This window comes from Cetorhinus maximus, unplaced genomic scaffold (genome assembly GCF_964194155.1).
Source record: "Cetorhinus maximus unplaced genomic scaffold, sCetMax3.hap1.1 HAP1_SCAFFOLD_320, whole genome shotgun sequence".
NCBI lineage: Eukaryota > Metazoa > Chordata > Chondrichthyes > Lamniformes > Cetorhinidae > Cetorhinus > Cetorhinus maximus.
The window spans coordinates 276,016-298,057 of record NW_027596270.1 but is presented as its reverse complement, the minus strand read 5'-3'; the positions used below and the strand labels follow the sequence as shown (position 1 = coordinate 298,057).

The following is a 22,042-nucleotide window of genomic DNA, read 5'->3' as shown; positions in this document are numbered from 1 at the left end:
ATGTTGTGTATTTGGATTTTCAAAAAGCATTTGATAAGGGGCCATACAAGAGGTCATTACACAAAATTCGGTCTGGTGTTTGGGGGGTATCTGAGCATGGACTGAGGAATGGTTAATGGTCAGAAAATAGAGAGTGGGAATAAACAGGACATTTTTAGGTTGGCAGGCTGTGACTAGCAGGTACCACAAGGATCAGTTGTTGTGCCTCAGCCATTTACAATCGATACCAATGACTTAGATGAGGAGACTGAGTGTAATATATCCAGGTTTTCTGACGATACAATGTTGGGTGGGAAAGTAAGTGTTGAGGAGGACACAAAGAGGCTGCAGAGGGATATAGACAGGTTGGGTAAGAACGTGGCAGATGGAATACAACATGGTGAAGTGTGAAGTTATCCACTTTGGTAGGAAAAATATAAGAAAGAATATTTTTCGAATGGTGAGAGACTGGGAAATATTTACATTCTGAGGGACCTGGCTGTTCTTGTACGTGAATCACAGAAAGTTAACATGCAGGTACAGCAAGCAAATGGTAAATGGTCTGTCAGCTTTTATTACAAAGGGATTGGAGTATAAGAGTAAAGATGTCTTACTACAATTACTCAGAGCATTGGTGAGGCATCACCTGGAGTACTGTTTGCGGGTTTAGTCTCCTTACCTAAGGAAGGACACACTTGCCCTAGAGGGAGTGAAACCAGTGTTCACCAGGCTAGTTCCTGGGATGAGGAGATTGTCCCATGAGGAGAGATAGAGCAGACTCGGCCTATATTGAATGGAGTTTGGAAGATTGAGCGATCTAACTGAAACATTCTTAAATGGCCTGACAGGGTAGATGCTGAGAAAATGTTTCCCATCTGGTGAATTTAGAACACGGGGATCAGTCTCAGAATAAGGGGTCGACCATTTAGGACTGAGATGAGGAGGAATTTCTTCACTCAGTAGTAAATCTTTGGAACTTTCTATCCCAGGCATCCTTGGCTCTCAGTTATATTTAAGACTGAGGTCGACAGAGTTTTGGGTACAAGGGGAATTAAGGTTTATGGGGAGTGTGGATCTAAGGTAGAAGATCAACCATGATCATATCGAATAGCAGAGCAGACTTAATGGGCCAAATGGCCTCTTCCTACTCCTATTTTTTATGTTCATTAAACCTCAGTCTGGTTCCCCTCAAGGTGCTGAGTGAGTGAATTAAATCTTTCTTCACAAATCACCCGGATACCAGACGACAAGTCAGGCCACGAACATTGTTTATTGTTTACAAATCACAGTGAAATGTGGGCACACAGACCCTTTCTAGACATGTCGAAATGTAATCAGAGTTATCCAGCAGTTCAGCACTAATGGGGAGAGCTATTTCACAAAACAAGGAACAAAGACTCCACAGGATATTCAGTAATTCACCGTAAATCAGCACGAATGGATGCTGAGTATTAATTACAGCAGGGAGCAGAGTCTGAGGTTATCAATTGGTGAATTTATTTTCAGAGTAATTCCTTCAATATCTGACAAGTTAACAGTTTTGAACAGCCCATCTCTCAAATAGCTTGAGCCTACTTGTAATTACAAACATTCAGAGCTTACCAAGCTTCATCCTCGAGTTACAGAACAGACTTTCTCCAGTCAATATAGAGCTGCAGGGTTGCACTGTGATCTGCTCATTGTTCATCTTTAGTTCAATACAATTTGAGTGATGTACATTGAAAACGAGGTTTGCAGACATGATGATCTAGTCACATGATTGAGAGATGGCGTGGGTACACGCTAAGTCTAAACTGGGCAACTGACATTTGAGATCAACCCCAACTTTCAGAATGAACATGATTCAGTCCAGGATGTGATTAACAGCAGCAATAACAGCAGAATCCAACCCCTGTAATCACTTGTGAACTCGCTGGTGTGTCACTAGGTAGGATAAGCGTGTGAATCCCTTCCCACACTTGGAGCAGGTGAATGACTTCTCCCCAGTGTGAACTTGCTGGTGTATCAGCAGGTTGGATGACTGAGTGAATCCCTTCCCACACTCAGAGCAGGTGAACGGCCTCTCCCCAGTGTGAATTCGCTGGTGTGCAGTGAGATGAAATGATTGCCTGAACCCAGTCCCACAGTGAGAGCATCTGAATGGTTTCTCATCAGTGTGAATACGTTGGTGGTATTGCAGATCCCCAGAACTTTTAAAGCGCTTTCCACAGTCTGGACATTTAAATGATCTCTCGTCAGTGTGAACTCGCTGGTGTCTCAGCAGGTGGGGTTTCTGAGTGAATTTCTTCCCACACTCAGAGCAGGTGAACGGCCTCTCCCCAGTGTGGGTGCGCTGGTGTGCAGTGAGATGAGATTGTTGCCTGAACCCAGTCCCGCAGTGAAAGCACCTGAACGGTCTCTCATCAGTGTGAATACGTTGATGACATTGTTGATGCCCAGAACTTTTGAAGCACTTCCCACAGTCTGGACATTTAAACGGCCTCTCGTCAGTGTGAACTCGCAGGTGTTTCAGAAGGCGGGATGATGTCCTGAGCTTCTTCCCACACTGTGAGCAGCTGAATGGTGCATACGCAGTGTGAATGCGCTGGTGCTCCCTCAGTCCATGTGGGTTTTTAAAGCTCTTTTCACAGTCGGGGCATTTAAACTCTCTCTTGTCAGTGTGAACTTGCTGGTGTTCCAGCAGGTGGGATGAGCGAGTGAATCCTTTTCCACACATGGAGCAGGTGAAAGGCCTCTCCCCAGTGTGAAGTCGCTGGTGTCTCTGAAGGCAGATTAACTGAGTGAATCCCTTCCCACACACGGAGCAGATGAACGGCCTCTCCCCAGTGTGACTGCGTCGATGAGTTTCCAGATTAGACGGGGATCTGAATCCCTTCCCACAGTCCCCACATTTCCACGGTTTCTCCCTGGTGTAAACGGTGCTTTTTGCTTCCGTGTTCAAAGGCTGATGATCTTCAGGTCCTGATGAATCGATAGACTCTGGCAGATTTTGATCTGATTTTGGTTTGACCTTCCTGACTGCAAATCCTTCTCATACTCTGTAACATGAATTCAAAACAGAAACAAAGAAATATGAAAGAGAACCCACAAAAACAGAAAGACAGATTGTGAAATTGAGCTGAACGAATCCGGTAATTTGTGGGGCTGACACGAGGAAAATGTGACCATGAAAACTGCCAGATTGTCATAAAAACCCAACTGGTTCACTAACGTCCTTCAGGGAAGGGAATCTGCCTCCCGGTCTGGGCCTACACGAGATTCCGGCCTCTATGGGAGAAGAGAGAGTGAGAGGTGGAGGAGGGGAAAAGGAGATGGATTTCATAGATTTGCAGCTCAACCAGAATTTTGACAGAATCTCCCAAACCCATGACCCCCACCACCTGAAAAGACAAGAGCAGCTGGTGCATGGGGAAGCCACCAGCTCCAAGACACACAGCAGCGAGTTCACACTGGGGACAGGCCGGAAACCTGCTCCATGTGTGAGAAGGGATTTAATCCATCATCCAACTGGCTGATACACCAGCGAGTTCAGCATTGACTCCAGGGGTTGGATTCTGCTGTTATTGTTGCTGTTGATCACACTCAGTACTGAACCTTGTTCATTCTGATAGTTTGGGTTTGTTTCTGCTGATGTTAAAAATCACTGTAACTGGACTGAAGGTTTAATATTCTGGAAATTACTTTGTAACCTTTACTCTTCAAATAAAGTATATTTCTTCGGCCTACAACAAAGTCATTTACTTGTAATTGTTTTCAATTTAGTTACTGTATTCAGTGCTCATCATGTGGTCTGCTCGACATGGGGAAGATCAAACACAGATTGTGTGATCACTTTGTGGAACAACCTCTGTTCAGCCTGTGAGCTTGACCCTGAGCTTCCAGTCACTTGTCATTTTAATTCTCCGCCCCACTCCTACTCTGACATCTCTGTCCTTGGCCTCCTGAACTGTTCCAATGAAGCTCAATGGGAGCTCTAGGAACAGCAGCTCATCTTTCGATCTGGCATTTTACAAACTTCCAGACTCAACATGAAGTTCAGCAGTTTCTGCACCAACAGAGAGTTGTCAGGATCTGGAACTCGCTACCTGAAAAGGTGCTGGGACCTGACTCTAGAAGGAATTTTAAAAGGAAGTTGACAGGGATTTGAGAATGAGGAACATATGGATTACAAACAGAAAGTGGGTGTCTGGGTCTAAACATGACTGCTCTTTCAAAGAAACAGCACAAGTATAAAGGGTTGAATGGGCTCTTTCTGTGCTGCAAGTTTCTATAATTCTAGGAGTTGGCCATTTAGTCCCTCGTCCCTGTCAGATTTAAATTTAATATGTAATCAACTGCTGTTTGTGGAACAGAGTTCCTAACTTCTACCTCTCTTTGTGTGTAGAAGTATTTGCTGACTTCACTCCTGGAAGGTCTGGCTCTCATGTTTACACTATGCCCCCAGAGTCTAGGACTATATCTCTTCTTTGGAACTGACTGAATCTTTGTCTGAATCTGGGGAAGTGAGGACAAGCATGGTCAAAAAATTGTAGCCATGTCTTTCACAGTGAAATGAGGAAACAATTGTTGACACAAAGCTTGACAAGTTTGGAGTTTTCTGCCACAAATGACAATTCCCTCACCAATATCACTACCCATTCACTCCACCTTCCCCTCTCAAGATGACAATAGGCAGTTGCCTGCATAAGCCAAACCTCTTACCAGGGTTTCCAGTCCCGCACACACCATGTGTTTTTTTATTCTATGATGGGATGTGGGCATTGTCCATCCCTAATGGCCCTGGAGCTGTGTGGCTTGCTGGGCCGTTTCAGAGTGAACCACATCACTGTGGGGCTGGAGTCACATGTAGGCCGGACTTGGTAAGGACGGCAGATTTCCTTCCCTAAAGGGACATTAGTGAACCAGATGGGTTTTACGATAATTGATAGTTTTATAAATTATTAACCGACTCTTGGAGTCCAGGTATCATTCCGGTAAAACTGTGCTGCACTCACAAGGACAATAACCCATAGTCCGATGTTGGGACTTGAACCCATGTCCCCAGCCCAGTGGCATTACCACTGGGGCACCGTCTCCCCGCCCTCCAAGCTCGCGCGCGGTGTCCAGGCTCCCCCCCCGGTTCACAATCTGCACCCGCCCTCCGAGCTCGCGCGCGGTGTCCAGGTTCCCACCGGTTCACGATCTGCACCCGCCCTCCGAGCTCGCGCGCGGTGTCCAGGCTCCCCCCCCGGTTCACAATCTGCACCCGCCCTCCGAGCTCCCCACGGTTCACAATCTCCACCCGCCCTCCAAGCTCGCGCGTGGTTTCCAGGCTCCCCCCCGGTTCACAATCTCCAGCCGCTGGATTCATTTCTCACCCTTTGTGAGCTCAAGTCGACCGCTCCTTCTTCCAGCTCCGGTTCTAGTACTGCGCATGCTTCAGTCGCGGCCTAACCCCGCCCCTCCATCAGTCCAATTGGTTGGAGGGCAAACCGCACCCGCTCCGTCCTCTAGTCCCGCCTCTCTCTTCCTATTGGCTCGGAACCGCTGTCAATCAGCTGGGCATTGTGAGCTGTCAGGTGAGAGGTCACTGTTGGGAGCGGGTTAATAAACCCCGGGCAGGGGGGCGGGGTTTACAAATCCCGAGTGCGGCCCCAGATCCGAATATTAAACAATGAACATTCTCCAATCTCACTATCCGCCGGACAGGTAGATAAGGTGGTTAAGAAGGCATATGGGATACTTGCCTTTATTAACATTTAAGTTATGGTGAGAGGTTGGGTAGACTTGGGTTGTTTTCCTTGGAGCAGAGAAGACTGAGGGGTGACCTGATCGAGGTTGACAAGGTTGTGAGGGGCACGGACAGGGTGGATAGGGAGCAGCTGTTCCCCTTAGTTGAAGGGTCAGTCACAAGGGAACACAAATTCAAGGTGAGGGGCAGGAGGTTTAGGGCGGATGTGAAGAAAAACTTTTTTACCCAGAGGGTGGAGAATGCGCTGCCTGGGAGAGGGTGTTGAAGGAGGGTTGCCTCACATCCTTTAAAAAGTACCTGGATGAGCACTTGGCACATCATAACATTCAAGGCTATGGGCCAAGTGCTGGTAAATAGGATTAGGTAGGTAGGTCAGGTGTTTCTCACGTGTTGGTGCAGACTTGAAGAGCCGAAGGGCCTCTTCTGCACTGTGTGATTCTGTGAACAACCTCAAACAAAGAGACCAGGACCCTCCGAGCATGCACAATTCACCCGGCCAACCTGCGGCAGATAGAGCGGTTTCTGAGATGTTTGGGACTGTGGGTAATACGGATGCCATTAGAGACCCAGAGTCCGTTGATCATTAAAATAAAAGCAAAATACTGCAGATGTTGGAAATCTGAAATAAAAACAGAAAATACTGGAAAAACTCAGCAACTCTGGCAGCATCTGTGGAGAGAGAAACAAGAGATAATGTTTCAAACCCACTATGACTCTTCATTGGAACTGACTTAATTTTTGTCTGAATCTGAGGAAACGAAGACAAGGTTATGCTGATATAGAGATTGCAACTAAGAAAGACCAAGGCCCATCTCCTACCATCCAAACCCTACGACAATGGATCTGTTGGCCAATCTTTGCAATGAATCCATTTCATAAATCTGTAACAGACCAATACATAATTCTTCTGCTATGTTTTGCATTTGATGGGAATTATCAAATGTTTTTACGACTACCAGCTTGGGCTGTGGATGGTGATGCCTTCACTCTTCTCTGTTGATCGAATCCAGAAGGGCTACTGTAGTTAAAAGGACTTGGCTTGCAAGATACAATCGCATTTAGAGGGATAAAGGAACATTTTAATATCATAGTTCAGTGACACCTGATCACTTACCAACAGAGTCAGTTTGTAAAAACGTAAAGAAAATAATCACAGCTGCTACAGATTATTCTCTAGCTACAATGAGATAGATAAGAAAAGAATCAAGAGAAAGGAATCAACAGTGCAGAGGCATTCAAAGAGAATGGTTTGGTTAACAGTGTCAAAGACTGCAGACAGGATGAGAAGGAAATTGCAGCAGAATTTACCTCTGCCATATTCACATAGGCTGTAATTTGTGACTTAAATAAGAGCTGTTTCAATGTTGTGGCAGTTACAGAAATCTCATTGAAGGGATACAAACATGGAGTTCTGGGAAAATGTGCTTGGATTTGGGAGGTGACAAGGACTTTGGCGAGGAAAGGGTGATTAGAGATTGGGTGGTAGTTGGCAAGAACATTGCGGTCAAGTGCTTGTTTTCTTGAGGATAAGTAGTTATGGCAGATTTAAAGGAAAGGACAGTACCTGAAGAGAGAGAGCTGTTAACAATATCAGCGAACATGGGAAGGTTGGGTGATCAATTGGAATAGGAATGGAGGAGGTGGGTTTTATGGAAAAGATAAGTTCTGAGAAGCATGAGGGAAGATTGGAGAGAAGCTAAAGAAAAAAGCAGACTCAGGGCTGCAGCAAGGGAGCTCTTTAGAAGCGGTTTGGCCCAGCGAGTCAATGGAAGGGAGGGACACAGCAGAGGCAGCTGATCGGATTGTCTCAATCTTAGTGACAAAAAAGCTCCATGGAAAGTTTGGCCCAGGTCTCTCTCCCTCTTAAAAACATTGACATCTTTTGCTTTCCCAGCTTGACACATTTATTTGTCTGACAAAGGATGGCCTCTTTCTTAATATTCACAATTAAATGGGCGGTTACCCAGGGGCCAATAAATTAATATAGGGCAGAGGTATATCTAGTGTTGTTAAATGGTACATATTATTTATGGTTCTCTAATTAAGTACATTTATTGCATTCCTTGTGAATAAATCCATTTCAGTAACAATTGCTGAAATGTTTGCTCCACACCCAAAGGGTTTCATCAAGTTTTCTTGTGGAGTTTGAGACAAAATCAACTTTCAAAATGATGCAGAGTTTCAGTGGCCAGTAAGTTCACAGATGACATAAAAATTGGTGGTGTTGTAAACAGTGAGGAGGAAAGCCTTAGATTACAGGATGATATAGACGGGCTGGAATTTAACCCTGAGAAATGTGAGGTGATGCATGTTGAGAGGACTAACACGGTTAGGGAATACATAATGAATGGTAGGACCCTAGGAAGTACAGAGGATCAGAGTGACCTTGGTGTACATGTCCATAGACCCCTGAAAGCAGCAGCACAGGGAGATAAAGTGGTTAAGAAGGCATATGGGATATTTGCCTTTATTAGCTGAGGCGTAGAATATAAGAGCAGAGAGGTTATGTTGGATGTGTATAAAACGCTAGTTAGGCCACAGCTGGAGTACTGTGTGCAGTTCTGGTCGCCACACTATAGGAAGGATGTGATTGGACTGGAGAGGGTGCAGGGCAGATTCACCAGGATGTTGCCTGGGCTGGACCATTTCAACTATAAAGAGAGATTGGATAGGCGAGGGTTGTTTCCCTTAGAGCAGAAAAGGCAGAGAGGGAACATATTAGTGGCTTACAAAATTATGATGGGCATTATTAGCGGAGGTGTCAATAATAGGGGGCATGGAATTAAGGTAAGGGGCAGGAGGTTTAGAGGGGATTTGAGGAAACAAAATTTTACCCAGAGGGTGGTAGGAATCTGGAACACGCTGCCTGAGGGGTTGGTAGAGGTAGGAACCCTCACAACATTTTAAAAGTATTTAGATGAGCACTTGAAAAGCCATAGCGTACAGGGCTACGGGCCAGGTGGTGGAATATGGGTTTAGAATAGACAGGTGCTTGATGGCCGGCACAGTCCCAATAGGCCAAAGGGCCTGTTTCTGTACTGTATAACTCTATGTGACTATGTTCAACAAATGAGGGAGATCTGTGCTCAGCCACGGCCCTCACTCACTCCGATTGGATGGGGGACCTGCTGCTCCCATTCGGTCCTCCATCCCACTCCTTCCTTCTACTGGCCTACAGCTGCCATCAATTACATGGGCATTGTGAGCTGGAGCATGTTCAATACGGCTGCTCCATCTATATCGGTGCGCATGCGCATTGCGAGTGGTGTCCAGAGACAGACAATTGAAGGTGTGGTTACCCAGGAACAAAAGCAAAAATTGCTGGAAAAACTCAGCAGGTCTGAAAGCATCTGTGGAGAGAAAGACTAGTTAACATTTCGAGTCCATATGACTCTTCATCAGAACTAAAGAGAAATAGAAATGTAATGAAATATAAGCGGTTAAAGGGGGTGGGACAGGTGAAGCTGGATAGAGGGCCAGTGATCGGTGGAGGCAAAGGAGAGACTGCAAAAGATGTCATAAATAAAAGGTCAAAGGGGTGTTGACGATGGTGATATGAGCTAAAGGATGTGCTAATGGTGACATTAAGGGTGGAAAGCAGGATGAGCAGTGACAGATGGCCCTAGTGGGGACGAGGTGTGGGGGAGGGGATCGAAATAGGCTTAAAGGTGGGGAATAAACAATGAATATAAATAAATTTCAAAAATAACAATAGAAATCAGTGGGAAAAGAAATATATATATATAAATAAAATTAAATTTAAAAAGGGGGATAAAAGAGGGGGTGAGGATGGAGGAGAGAGTTCATGACTTGAAGTTGTTGAACTCATTGTTAAGTCCAGAAGGCTGAAAAGTGCCTAATTGGAAGATGAGGTGCTGTTCCTCCAGTTTCCGTTGAGCTTCACTGGAACATCGCAGCAGGCCAAGAACGGTCATGTGAGCATGAGAGTAGGATGGGGTGTTGAAATGGCAAGCAACAGGCAGATCTGGGTCATGCTTGCGGACAGACCAAAGGTGTTCCAAAAAGCGGTTACCCAGTCTGCGTTTGGTCTCTCCAATGTAGAGGAGACCACATTGGGAGCAGCAAATGCAGTAGACTAAATTGATGGAAGTGCAAGTGAATTGCTGCTTCACTTGAAAGGAGTGTTTGGGCCCTTGGACGGTGAGGAGGGGGGAAGTATAGGGGCAGGTGCTGTACCATCTGCGGTTGCATGGGGTGGGGGGGGTTGAGGTGTAGGGGGTGATGGAGGAGTGGACCAGGGTGTCCCGGAGGGAATGGTCCCTACAGAATGCCGACGGGGGGGTGAAGGGAAGCTGTGTTTGGTTGTGGCATCATGCTAGAGCTGGCGGAAATGGCGGAGGATGGTCCTTTGAATGCGGAGGCTGGTGGGATGATAAGTGAGGACAAGGGGGACCCTATCATGGTTCTGGGAGGGAGAGGAAGGTGTGTGGGCAGATGCGCAGGAGATGGGTTGGACACGGTTGAGGGCCCTGTCAACCACCGTGGGTGGAAAACCTCAGTTAAGGAAGAAGGAAGACATGTCAGAAGAACTGTTTTGGAAAGTGGCATCATCGGAACTATGCGACGGAGGCGAAGGAACTGAGAGAATGGGATGGAGTCCTAACAGGAAGCAGAGTGTGAGAAGCTGTAGTCGAGGTAGCTGTGGGAGTCGGTGGGCTTGTCATGAATATTGGTGGACAGTCTATCACCAGAAATTGAGACAGAGAGTTCAAAGAAGGAAAGGGAAGTGTCAGTGATAGACCATGTGAAAGTGTTGGAGGGGTGGAAATTGGAAGCAAAATTAATACATTTTTCCAGGTCAAGGTGACAGCATGAAGCAGCACCGAAGCAGTCATCGATGTACCGGAGAAAGAGTTGTGGGAGGTTGGGAGACTATGAGGTTGGAAACTGTGGAGGGAAGATCTCCTTTTGACACACAAAATAAACCCAACAGCCAAGTACTGTGTGCAGTTCTGGTCACCAAATTATAGAAAGGATATAGAGACACTGGAGAGGGTGCAGAGAAAATTGATAAGAATGATATCAGAAATGCATGGGTTTACATATCAGGAGAGGATGAACAGACTGGATCTCTTTTCTCTTGAAAAAAGATGTCTGAAGCTGAACTAATTTAGGACTTTAAAATGATGAAAGTTTTAATGGAGAGGAAACAGAGAGAATGTTTCCTCTTGTGGGGAAGAGCAAAACTAGAGACCATCAATATAAGATAGTCACCGAGAAATCCAGTAGGGAATTCAGAAGAAACTTCTTCGCCCAGAGAGTGGTGAGAATGTGGAACTCAAGACCACAGGAAGTGGGTGAAGTGAATAGTATAGATGTATTCATGGGGAGGCTAGACAAACATATGTGGCTGAAGGAAATATTAGCTCATGATGGTAGATTTAGAAGTGGAAAGATGAGAGGTGGCTTGAGTGGAACATAAACACCAACATGCACTGGTTGGGCTGAATGGCTTCTTTCTGTGCTGTATATCCTATATAATCCTGTGTAAGGCTTAACTGATCGTCCAACCTGGAGAGACACATGGACACTAGCAACAGGGTACTGCACACAGTACTTAGCTGTTGGGTTTATGTTATGCATCAGGTCGGCTTTGCTTTTTGCTTCAATGATAGATGTCATCTCTGCTGAGTAGGTCTCAAACCAGCCTTTATTGTGGATTCCCCTTTACCAAATGTTACTGCTGCTGTGTGAGAAATGGTTGAACTCAGCGACTTCCAAACTTCATCAGTATCAATGTTGATTGATTAAGCTTTTATTGATGTGCCTGTAAAATATTTCACTGCTTTGATTCCTGTTGTTTGATAATTTAATTTCATAATGGAGGCTTCACTTTGAAGAGTGTGTAAATCAGTAAGAATTGTCAGCAAGGATTAAGCAACAGGGAGAAACCGTGGAAATGTGGGGACTGTGGGAAGGGATTCAGTTCTCTATCCCGGCTGGGAACTCATTGGCACAGTCACACTAGGGAGAGGCCATTCACCTGCACTGTGTGTGGGAAGGGATTCACTGAATCATCCAGCTTCCAGAAACACCAGCACATTCACAGTGAGGAGAAACCGTAAAACTTACTCCGTGTGTGGGAAGAGATTCACTCAGTCATCCATTCTCCGGATACAGTCTGTGAGAATTCTGTTCTTTCTTTGACTGTGTATTAATATAGTCTGCAGGAGTTGTGTTCTTTCTTTGCCTGTGTGTTGATCTGTAGGGTAGAATCTCTGGAGGTGATGTCATGCTTTGAACCGGCTTGTCTGAGTTTAGAACTGTGAAATGGTGGAAGTGCAGGAGTTCTATGTAATCATAGAGGAATATGTGTGCTTTCATCAACAGGCGAATGCTGTTCACATGAACACACCTGTGATTGGACAAGAGCCACATGATTGAATAGTGAAATGTCCATGGACAGTTCTGATTGGTGGTCTCAGGGGAGCCAGTTGGCGGGGGGGTTTCCAACTAAGAACAGTCCACCTGAGGGATTTGGTACAGTGGAGAAAAGAACAAAGGAAAGAAGAGAAAGAAACACAAAAGCTGGAAACTCCACAAGAAAACTGGAAGCTCCAAGGAAAGAAGTGTGCTCTGCTGTCTAGATATGACAAGAGAAGTATAGAGCTCATGTTGTTCTGTAAATCACTGCCTGAACTTTACATTTCGTCTTTAAGTTTGTCCTGCCTTTCTCTTAATAGAGCTGCTCCATAACTGAAATTTATTGACACATCCGATCCTGATTCACTTGTGTGTCCAATCTCACTGCCCATCAAGTTGTTCACTCTGATAAGAGACCTTTTAATTGTTCTCACTGTCTGAAGAGTTTTCAAAGCTCTAAAGATCAGATGAAATACCAATGGAGAGAAACCATTCACCTGCACTGAATCTGGGAAGGGATTCACTCGATCATTCAACCTTCTGACACACCAATAAGTTCACATCTGACTGTATTGGTTGGATTCTATTGTTCTGTTGTTATTCTGGCCACTGTCTGAGTCTGAGCCACATTGTTCATCATCTCAACGTTGATTTCACCCTGAGCTGATTTTGTGACCAACATCCGCTCCTTTACCAAGGCATAGACACTTAGAAACATAGAAAATAGGAGCAGGAGTAGGCCATTTGGCCCCTCGAGCCTGCTCTTCCATTCAAGTGATCATGGCTGACCCTCTACCTCAACATCATACTCCCCCTCTTTTCCCAAACACCTTGATGCCTTTCATGTCTAGAAATCTATTCAGCGATTTGGCCTCCACAGCCTTTTGTGGTAGACAATTCCACAGGTTCACCATGCACTGAGCAAATAAATTTCACCGCAACTCAGTCCGAAATGGCCTGCACCATATCCTGAGACTGACCCCTTGTTCCAGACGCCCCCCACCACCCACCCCTCCAAACCCAGCCTGGGGAAACATCATCCCTGCATCCAGTCTGTACACTTCTGTCCGAATTTTAAACGTTTCAATGACGGCCCCTCTCATTCTTCTGAACTCCAGTGAATACAGCCCTAGTCGACCCAAAACTCTCCTCATACAACAATCCTGCCATCCCAGGAATCAGGATGGTGAAGCTTTGCAGGCACTTCCTCTGTGACAAGTATATCCTTTCTTCGGTAAGGAGACGAAAACTGCACACAATACTCCAGGCTGCCTGCTTCCAGCTCTGTGACATCTCCAATTGCCCATTTCAAAATGATGCAGAGTTTCAGCCAATGAGGCTGATCTGGACTCAGCCCCGCCCCTCATTCACTCTAATTGGTTGGAGGATCAGCCGTCAGTGCTCATGCCTCCAACCCCGCCCCCTCTTCCTATTGGTCTAGCTCCGCCGTCAATCAGCCGCGCATCGAGAACTGTCAGGTGGATAAACCCCGGGCAGGGGGGGCGGGGTTTACAAATCCCGAGTGCGGCCCCAGAGCCGAATATTAAACAATGAACATTCTCCACTCTCACTATCCGCCGCTTCCGGCTTCTTCCCGGGGAACAACCTCAAACAAAGAGACCAGGACCCTCCGAGCATGCGCGACCCACCCGGCCAACCCGCGGCAGATAGAGCGGTTTCTGAGCCGTGTGGTATTGTGGGTACTGCGGCCGCCATTAGAGATCGAACTCACTTAATCTTCATTTGATTCTAGGGAAGTGGGGGTGAGATTCCGCTAATGTCGGTGTTGAAAAATAAGAAGGATCAAACTCCATCTTCTGCCATCCGCATCCTGCAATAATGGAGCTTTTGGCCAATCTGTGTAATGACTCGGTTTCAATAAGTCACAGAAGCCACAGTTGCTCTGCAATGCCTTGCATTTTAATGGGAATTTTCAGATATTTTTACTGCTGTTAGATTGGGTTGTGGACTATACCATCTTCACTTTTCCCTGTTGATCTAATCCAGGAGCGGTGATATATTTAGAAGGACTTGGTCTGTAAGAGACAGTCAATGTGAGACTGAGAATGGAACATTTTTATGTTAATGTCTAGTGACACATGATCATTTTCCCAGTGAGTCAGTTTGTAAAAAAAAAACTCAAATAATGACAGCTACTGCAGCTGATCCTCTTGCTACAATTTGATAAGAAAGGAATCAGGGATCAGTCCCACCCAGCTCGACAACAGTGAAGAGGCATTGAAGGAATTTTTGTTTTAATTCATTCATGGGATGTGGCTAGGCCAGCATTTATTCACCATCCCTATGGATGGTTTGGTCAATTGTGTCAAAGACTGTAGATGGGCCAAGAAGGACAAAGGACGATGAGGGAGAGTTTACCTTGGTTACATTGGATGCAGTTAGGGACTGAGAAGAGCTACTTCGATAATGTGGCAGAGGCAGAAATCTTATTTGTCGAGGGGCCAAATGGCCTACTTCTGCTCCTATTTCATATGTTCAGATTCAAAAATGGAATTCCAAAAAGATGGGCAGGATTTGGGAGGTGCCAACACATTTCAGGACTTTGAAGGGGAAAGGGAGCTTGGAGTGGTTTGCAAGGATCGTGGGATCAATGGTTGATTTTATTGAGGAGGGGGTGATAATGTCAGATTTGAAGGAGAGAGGAGCAGTAACTGAAGAGAGAACTGTTAACAATGTCAACAAGCATGGGAAGCTTGGAGATCAACAGATGAGTGAAAATAGGGCTGGGGTAGCAGGAGATGGGTCTCATGGCAAAGCTAAGTGCTGAGAAGGAACGAGGGGGCATGGGAGAGAAACTACAGAAAGATACACGTTCAGGGCGAGGGGGGAACATTCAAGGTCAATTGGACTGGTGATCTAGTGGAAGGGAGGGAGGGAGCAGATCAAATTGTTTCAATCTTAGTGACAAAGAAACTCCATGAGCTTCTCACAGTTGTTGGAGATGAGGATTGAGGAGACAGGGGAGAGGGAGAGCCCTTCAAAAGGAACTAACTTGTCTCAGAGATACTAAAAAGACTCAACACACTGTATTTAACACAAAGCTGATTTGAATTTTATCCACAATACTATGCCCTATAACTGGGCTGGAGTTTATTAACATCAGTAGAAACAGACCCCAGTGAACATAGTTCAGTTCTGTTTGTGATTAACAGCAAAATACAATCACGATAGTTACTTGTGAACTCCCTAGTGTGCCAGTAGGTGGGATGATGAGTGAATCCCTTCCCACACTCAGAGCAGGTGAATGAACTGGTGTTTCAGTGGGCTGGAAGTGTATTCAAAATCATGAGGGGTCTGGACAGGGTTGATGGGGAGAATGTGATGAGTTCCCCCTTCTGAAAGGATCAAAAACGAGAGGGCACAGATTTAAAGTAGTTGGTAAAAGAAGCAAAAGTGACACGAGGAAAACCTTCTTCATGCAGCGAGTGGTTAAGGTCTGGAATGCACTGCCTGGGAGTGTGGTGGAGGCAGGTTCAATTGAAGCATTCAAGAGGGAATTAGACTGTTACCGGAAAAGGAAGAATCTGAAGGGTTATAGGTAGAAGGCGGGAGAACGGCTCTAAGTGAAATGACCAAAGAGCCGGTGCAGTCACGATCGGCTGAATGGCCTCCTTTTGCGCTGAAACAAATCTGTGCCTCCTGGCCACTTCGGAGGCTGAGGATGTTTCTCCTTATGGGAGAGACGACAACTAGGGGCCACTGTTTAAAAATAAGGGGTCACCCATTTAAGACAGAGATGAGGAGAAATTTGTCTTCTCACAGGGTCGTCAATTGTGGAATTCTCTTCACCAGAAAGCAGTGGAGGCTACTGAATAATTTTAAGGTTGAGTTAATTCTTGATTGACAGGGAGTCAAAGATTATGGGGGTAGACAGGAAAGTAGAGTTGGGGCCTCAATTAGATCACCTATGATCTTATAACATGGCTGAGCAGGCTCACAGGCCTGAATGGCCTACACCTGCTCCTAATTCATATGACTAACTGCTTTCTACCACAAGGCCTTTCACTGGGAGGGCCACTGTAGATTTCACCTTCTAGCTCCAAGCCGGGCAAATTTTCCAGCTTCTTTTCCCTCACCAACTCCAAGTGAGCTGCAAACTACACAAGCCCAGATGTGCAACTGCCTTCTGTGGGAAATACCCAGATAAATTAAACAAAAGAACCTTCTAACTCCAACAGCCCATCTCCATGGCAACGTGGCATGCTTTGGGAGATTCCAAACAGAAATGCATGAATATCTTTTTCCATCCATACAGCATTTTATTTAATGATCCATATGAAATGTGCAATGGATATTCGCAACAAGCCTCAAAGAGCATCAGCCCACTGGAAACAAAATTGTGAGACCGGCCAGTCCAGCAGAAAGGGATCCTCCCACTTCACCAACTGTCAGGATGAACATGGTTCAGTCCTAGATGTAATTAACAGCAGCAATAAGAGCAGAATCCAATCGCTGTGATCACTTGTGAACTCGCTGGTGCCTCTGCAGGCTGGATAATCGAGTGAATCCCTTCCCACACTGAGAGCAGGGGAATGACCTCTCCCCAGTGTGAAGTTGCTGGTGTAGCAGCAGGTTCGATGACTGGGTGAAACCTTTCCCACACACAGAGCAGGTGAACGGCCTCTCCCCGGTGTGGACTCGCTGATGTGTCTGCAAATTGAATAACCGAGTGAATCCTTTCCCACAATGAGAGCAGGTGAATGGCCTCTCCCCGGTGTGAACTTCCTGGTGTGTTAGCAGGTTGGATAACTGGGTGAATCCCTTCCCACACTCAGAGCAGGTGAATGGCCTCTCTCCAGTGTGAACTCGCTGGTGTCTCAGCAGGGTTGATGAATCACTGAATCCCTTGCCACACTGAGAGCAGGTGAATGGCCTCTCCACTGCATGAACTCGCTGGTGTGCGTGCAGCTGCCATGAACCACTGAATGCCTTCCCACACTCAGAGCAGGTGAATGGCTTCTCCCCAGTGTGACTGCGTTGATGAATTTCCAATGCAGACGGGCATCGGAATCCCTTCGCACAATCCCTACATTTCCATGGTTTCTCCATGGTGCAAGTGCCCTTGTGTCTCTGCAGGTTTGACAATCAGTCGAAGCCTCGTTCACACACAGAACCTGTGTACGGTCTCCCTGGCTGTGAATGCGGCAATGTTTCTTCAGACTGTACAACAGTTCATAGCTCTTTCCAAAGCCAGTGCATTGGAATACACTCACTCGGGTGTGTGAGAATCGGTGCTTTTCCAGTCACACTGATGTTTCAAATATTTTGAAGCAGACGTAACAGACAAATATTTCTTCTAGGTTCAAAGGCTGCTGATATTCAGATCCCGATTAATCGAGTGGCTCTGACAGATCTTGACGTGACCTTTGGTTTGAACTTTCTGACTACAAATCATCCCCTTCTAATGTCCTGTAAAAGGAGTTTACAAAAGTCATCACAGATAGTCTGCGATAGAAATTCAGAACAGACAATTCTAGTTTCTATGGAACATTCTTTCCCCTCTCATTCCCCAAAAGCTGTAAATCTCCATCCCCAACATGCTCCCTGCATTTTGAGCTCTCAGGAATGTTCAGACAGATTCAAAATGTTAGCTCTGTTTCTCACTCCACATATGCTGCCAGACCTGCTGAGTTTTTTTGCACCATTTTCTGTTTTACTCCCTTCGTTCTCACTCTGTTATATCTCATTTATACACTCCCAATTCTCCTGAAGGAGCCAAAAAGATTGTAATACTTGATTAGCGATACAGAGGGGATTTGAGGAAGAACTTTATTTAGACAGCGAGTAGTTGTGGCCTGGAATTCGATGCCTATGAGGATGGCAGAACCGGAGATGATCAATGGTTTCAAAATGAAATTGGATAGGGAGTTGAAAGAAAAACTTTCAGGGGAACGAGGATACAGATGGAGAATGGGATCGACTGGATTACTCTACAGAATGTCAGCATGGATCTGAGTTTCCAATTGGACACCATCTGTGCTGTAATGAGTCTATGACCGGAAATATATAATGCAGCTACAGTATTATTACAGGACTAGAAATAATAATAAATGAACTTTAATACAGAATAATAAATAACTAGACATTTCTCTGTTGTTACGATCCCTGTGGAAACCAATAACCTTAAAGTAAACAAATTCCCAGACAACCCCAACGGAATAAACAGAAGGACAAGGTTTTATTTTTTAAAAACGATTCCTGTAACAATCAAACTAAATTCAACATAAATGAAGCCTGCATTAACAGACAAATAGCATTTCAATAGACCGGATAAATATGAATTTAAACAGCTGGAGCATCAGCCTGATCCATAAAATCACCAGCATTTCCCCCCTCAGCATATTTGGCACTAATTCCAGTTACAGAGTCCCGCAACTCTCTGTACTTCCCAGGGGAAGGAAAGAAAGTGATTTACTCACAGATGTTGGACCGAGGAAGAAGTTTTAATGTTTATGAAGCTAAAAACAAATGCTGTGCCGTTTAAAATCAAATTGCATTGGAAGAAAATGAGGAGAAAACATTTTACACAGTCCCCTCCCCCACTCCCATAGCTGGCAGCCCAGCACGCAGGCGCAGAAAGCGCTTTCTGTCCGGAGCAGGCGCAGTGCGGCTGCCGTCAGCGGTCGCTCTCGATCTCTTTTTGGACCAGCCGGTCGCCGTCGACAAAGGGGGAAGGGGCAATTCGCTGAGCGGCTTCTCGCTCTGGCCGGAGCCGTCAGCCGGTTGCCTGGAAACTTTGGCTCGAGGAGGTTCGGGGGAGGGGGAACAAGGGGTGGGGGTGGGGCTCCCGTGTCCGCGCGCCTGGTCCGCAAACTGGAACCCGAGGACGTCACCGCGGAGCACAGTCAGTCCTATTGGCTGACTCAGGCGACACAATGATTCAGAGGAACGTTCCCAGTTCACATTGAGAGCAATGGACTTGATGGTCAAAGTCTCTCACCCGAACACGCGCTCGGATTACCTCTCCCTCATTGTAGTCGGACCGAGGTTAACCAATAGGAGGAGCTGGACGACCGGAAGGTGGATGGTCCTCCAACCAATCAGAGCGCGGGCACTGTCGCAATGACGACACGGAGCTTCCCCCATTGTTTGAATGCGGATGAGTTTTTAAAACTCTCCGTTACTGCCCAGCAAAGCTGCTGATGCTGCTTCTCTCTCTGAAGGAGGATTTAGCTTCTCACACAGGAAAACTTTCTCCCCAGTCCCGTGTCAAATACCTGTGAGTAAAACACTTTCTTTTTCTCCCCCTTTCCATTTCTTTTCTAATTCTGGGTTTAAATTGTTGACCTGCAGGAACTGAAGGGAAAGGAAGTGAATCCAGTGAGGGTGCAGACTCTGGAAAGGTTGGCCCAGGTCTCTCTTTCTCTCTCGCTCTCTCTTAAAGACATTGACATCCTTTACTCCCTCGGCTTGACACATTTATTTGTCTGGCTAAAAGGATAGCCTCTTTCCTAGTATTTCCAATAAAATAGGCGGATTCCCCAGGAGATGCCTGACATTTAAGGTGACAGTAAACTAATATAGGGCAGAGATATGTCGAGTGTTTTTATATGGTAAATATTTGATATATTTTTTGTTGACCGATAATAACTTTCATTTATAACTATGTCTACTTGTAATATAGTACTCTAGCTACCGTTATATATTTCCAGTCATTGAGTCATTACAACACAGGAATGCATTCAGCAACTCAAGTCCATGCCGACTCTCTGTAGAGCTATCCTCCCATTCTCCCTCTATACCCTGTTCTCCTACACGTTTATTTCCTTCAAGTGTCCACCAATTTCATTTTGAAATCACTGATCATCGCGAATTCCACCACCCTTGTAGGCAGTGAGTTCCAGGTCATGCACACTCGCTCCTAAGTAAAGCTCTTCCTTGCATCCTCTCTGTATCTTTAATCAAGTAATGCAGTGTACATTATGCACATTTTAAATCCAGTAATGTATACATATATATATATATATATATAGCCTGCAAATTGATTTCCAAGGCCCCTGTGCCCTGGACTGGAAGCAGTGCACATGGATCTGCTGATCAGCATGAAATGGCACCTTCGGGAGATTTCGGAGGTACAGCAGAGTGAGAATGGAGGGACAGGGAGTTACTGCTTCTGGGGAATACGAGAGAAAGAATGTTCCATAGAAACTAGAATTATGTGTTGTGAATTTTTATCCTGCACTGACAATGATGACTTTTGTAAATTGCTTTTACAGGATATTAGGAGAGGACTTGTATCTGGGAAACTCAAACCAAATATCGCATCAAGATCTGACAGAGTTATTGGATTCATCAGGACCTGAATATCATCAGTCCTTTGAATGTGGAAGGAGAAATTTTCTGTCTGTGGGACAGAAAAATGTTCTGTCTGTGGGAAAACATTTCAAGCATCAGTGTGACTGGAAAAGCAATGAGACACAGACAACTGAGTGACAGTGCTCCAGTGCACTGACTGTGAAAAGAGCTTTAAACAGTTATACAGTCTGTAACAACATTACGCCATTCACAGCGGGGAGAGATTGTACACATGTTCTGTTTGAAGACGAGGTTTCAACTGAGCGGTTAACCTGGAAGGACACAAGGACACCTGCACCATGGAGAAACCATACAAATGTGGGGACTGTGGGAAGGGATTCTGCACCCCATCTGCGCTGGAAACTCATCAACGCATTCACACTGGGGAGAGGCCTTTTACCTGCTCTGAGTGTGGGAAAGCATTCACTCAGTCATCCACCCTGCTGAAACACCAGCGAGTTCACTCCGGGGAGAGGCCTTTCGTCTGCTCTGAATGTGGGAAGGGATTCAGTAATTCATCTCACCTGCTGACACACAAGCGAGTTCACACTGGGGAGAGGCCATTTATCTGCTCTGAGTGTGGGAAGGCATTCACTCAGTCATCCAACCTGATGATGCACCAGCGAGTTCACACCAGGGAGAGGCCATTCACCTGCCCTGAGTGTGGGAAGGGATTCAGCGATTCATCTGCCCTCCTGACACACCAGCGGGTTCACACTGGGGAGAAGCCTTTCATCTGCTCTACATGTGGGAAGGGATTCCCTCAGTCATCCAACCTGCTGACACACCAGCGAGTTCACACCGGGGAGAGGCCTTTCATCTGTTCCGATTGTGGGAAAGGATTCACTCAACTATCCCACCTGCAGACACACCAACGTGTTCACAATGGGAAGAGGCCATTCACTTGCTCTGGATGTGGGAAAGGATTCATTCAGTTATGCAACCTGGTGATGCATCAGCGAGTTCACACCAGGGAGAGACCGTCCATCTGCTCTGAATGTGGGAAGGGATTCAGAGATTCGTCCACCCTGCTGAGACACCAGCGAATTCACACTGGTGAGAGGCCATTCACCTGCTCTATGTGTGGGAAGGGTTTCAGTCAGTTATCCAGTCTGCTGAGACACCGGCGAGTTCACAAGTAATTACAGGGGTTGGATTTTGCCGTTATTGCTGCTGTTAATCACATCCAGGACTGAACCATGTTCATTCTGACAGCTGGTGAAGTGGGAGGATTGGAGATGTACTAGAATGGTGCCAGGGATGAAAGGGCTTGGAGGAAGATTCAGTCATGGTTTTCAACAGAAAATTGGATCATTATCTGAAGGGGAAAAATTGACAGGGTTATGTGGAAAAGATAGCAGAATGACACTATGTTCGCTGCTCTTGCAGAGGGCTGGCACAGACACAATGGGCTGAATAGCCTCTCTTCAGTGTTGTAACCATTCCATCATTCTAGAACACCAGCTGGATGATTTTATTCAACACAGCATGACAGTGGGTCGCACTCTTACCTCTGAGTCAGGAGGTGCTGCGTTCGAATCCCCAACCCAGAGACTCAAGCCCCCAGAATCCACGGTTGACACCTCCGGTGCCAGTTATGAGGGAGAGCAGTCCTGACAGAGAGACCGTCTT

At 45.9% G+C, this 22,042-nt stretch overlaps 2 protein-coding genes across 2 annotated transcripts in view; one reads left to right on the top strand and one right to left on the bottom strand.

Annotated features, from left to right (window-relative positions):
* Nucleotides 1-1,467: 1,467 nt before the first annotated feature.
* LOC144673238 (uncharacterized) lies at nucleotides 1,468-17,468 on the bottom strand. Its single transcript, XM_078535167.1, has 3 exons — nucleotides 16,578-17,468; nucleotides 6,415-6,417; nucleotides 1,468-2,885 (listed from the first exon to the last, which is right to left on the bottom strand). The coding sequence occupies exons 1-3, from the start codon at nucleotides 17,162-17,164 to the stop codon at nucleotides 1,877-1,879; spliced, it is 1,599 nt and encodes a 532-aa protein (XP_078391293.1). The 5' UTR covers nucleotides 17,165-17,468; the 3' UTR covers nucleotides 1,468-1,876.
* A 3,107-nt stretch (nucleotides 17,469-20,575) lies between these two features.
* LOC144673248 (uncharacterized) overlaps nucleotides 20,576-22,042 on the top strand; it is a 68,969-nt gene continuing 67,502 nt past the window's right edge. Inside the window, 1 exon segment of the mRNA XM_078535173.1 lies at nucleotides 20,576-21,540. Coding sequence (XP_078391299.1) covers nucleotides 20,710-21,540 — 831 coding nt within the window. The 5' untranslated portion in view covers nucleotides 20,576-20,709.

Bases quoted from the DNA above. Each gene is read 5' to 3' on its own strand.
- LOC144673238 (XM_078535167.1), bottom strand. From the start codon at position 17,164: ATGGAGAAACCATGGAAATGTAGGGATTGTGCGAAGGGATTCCGATGC.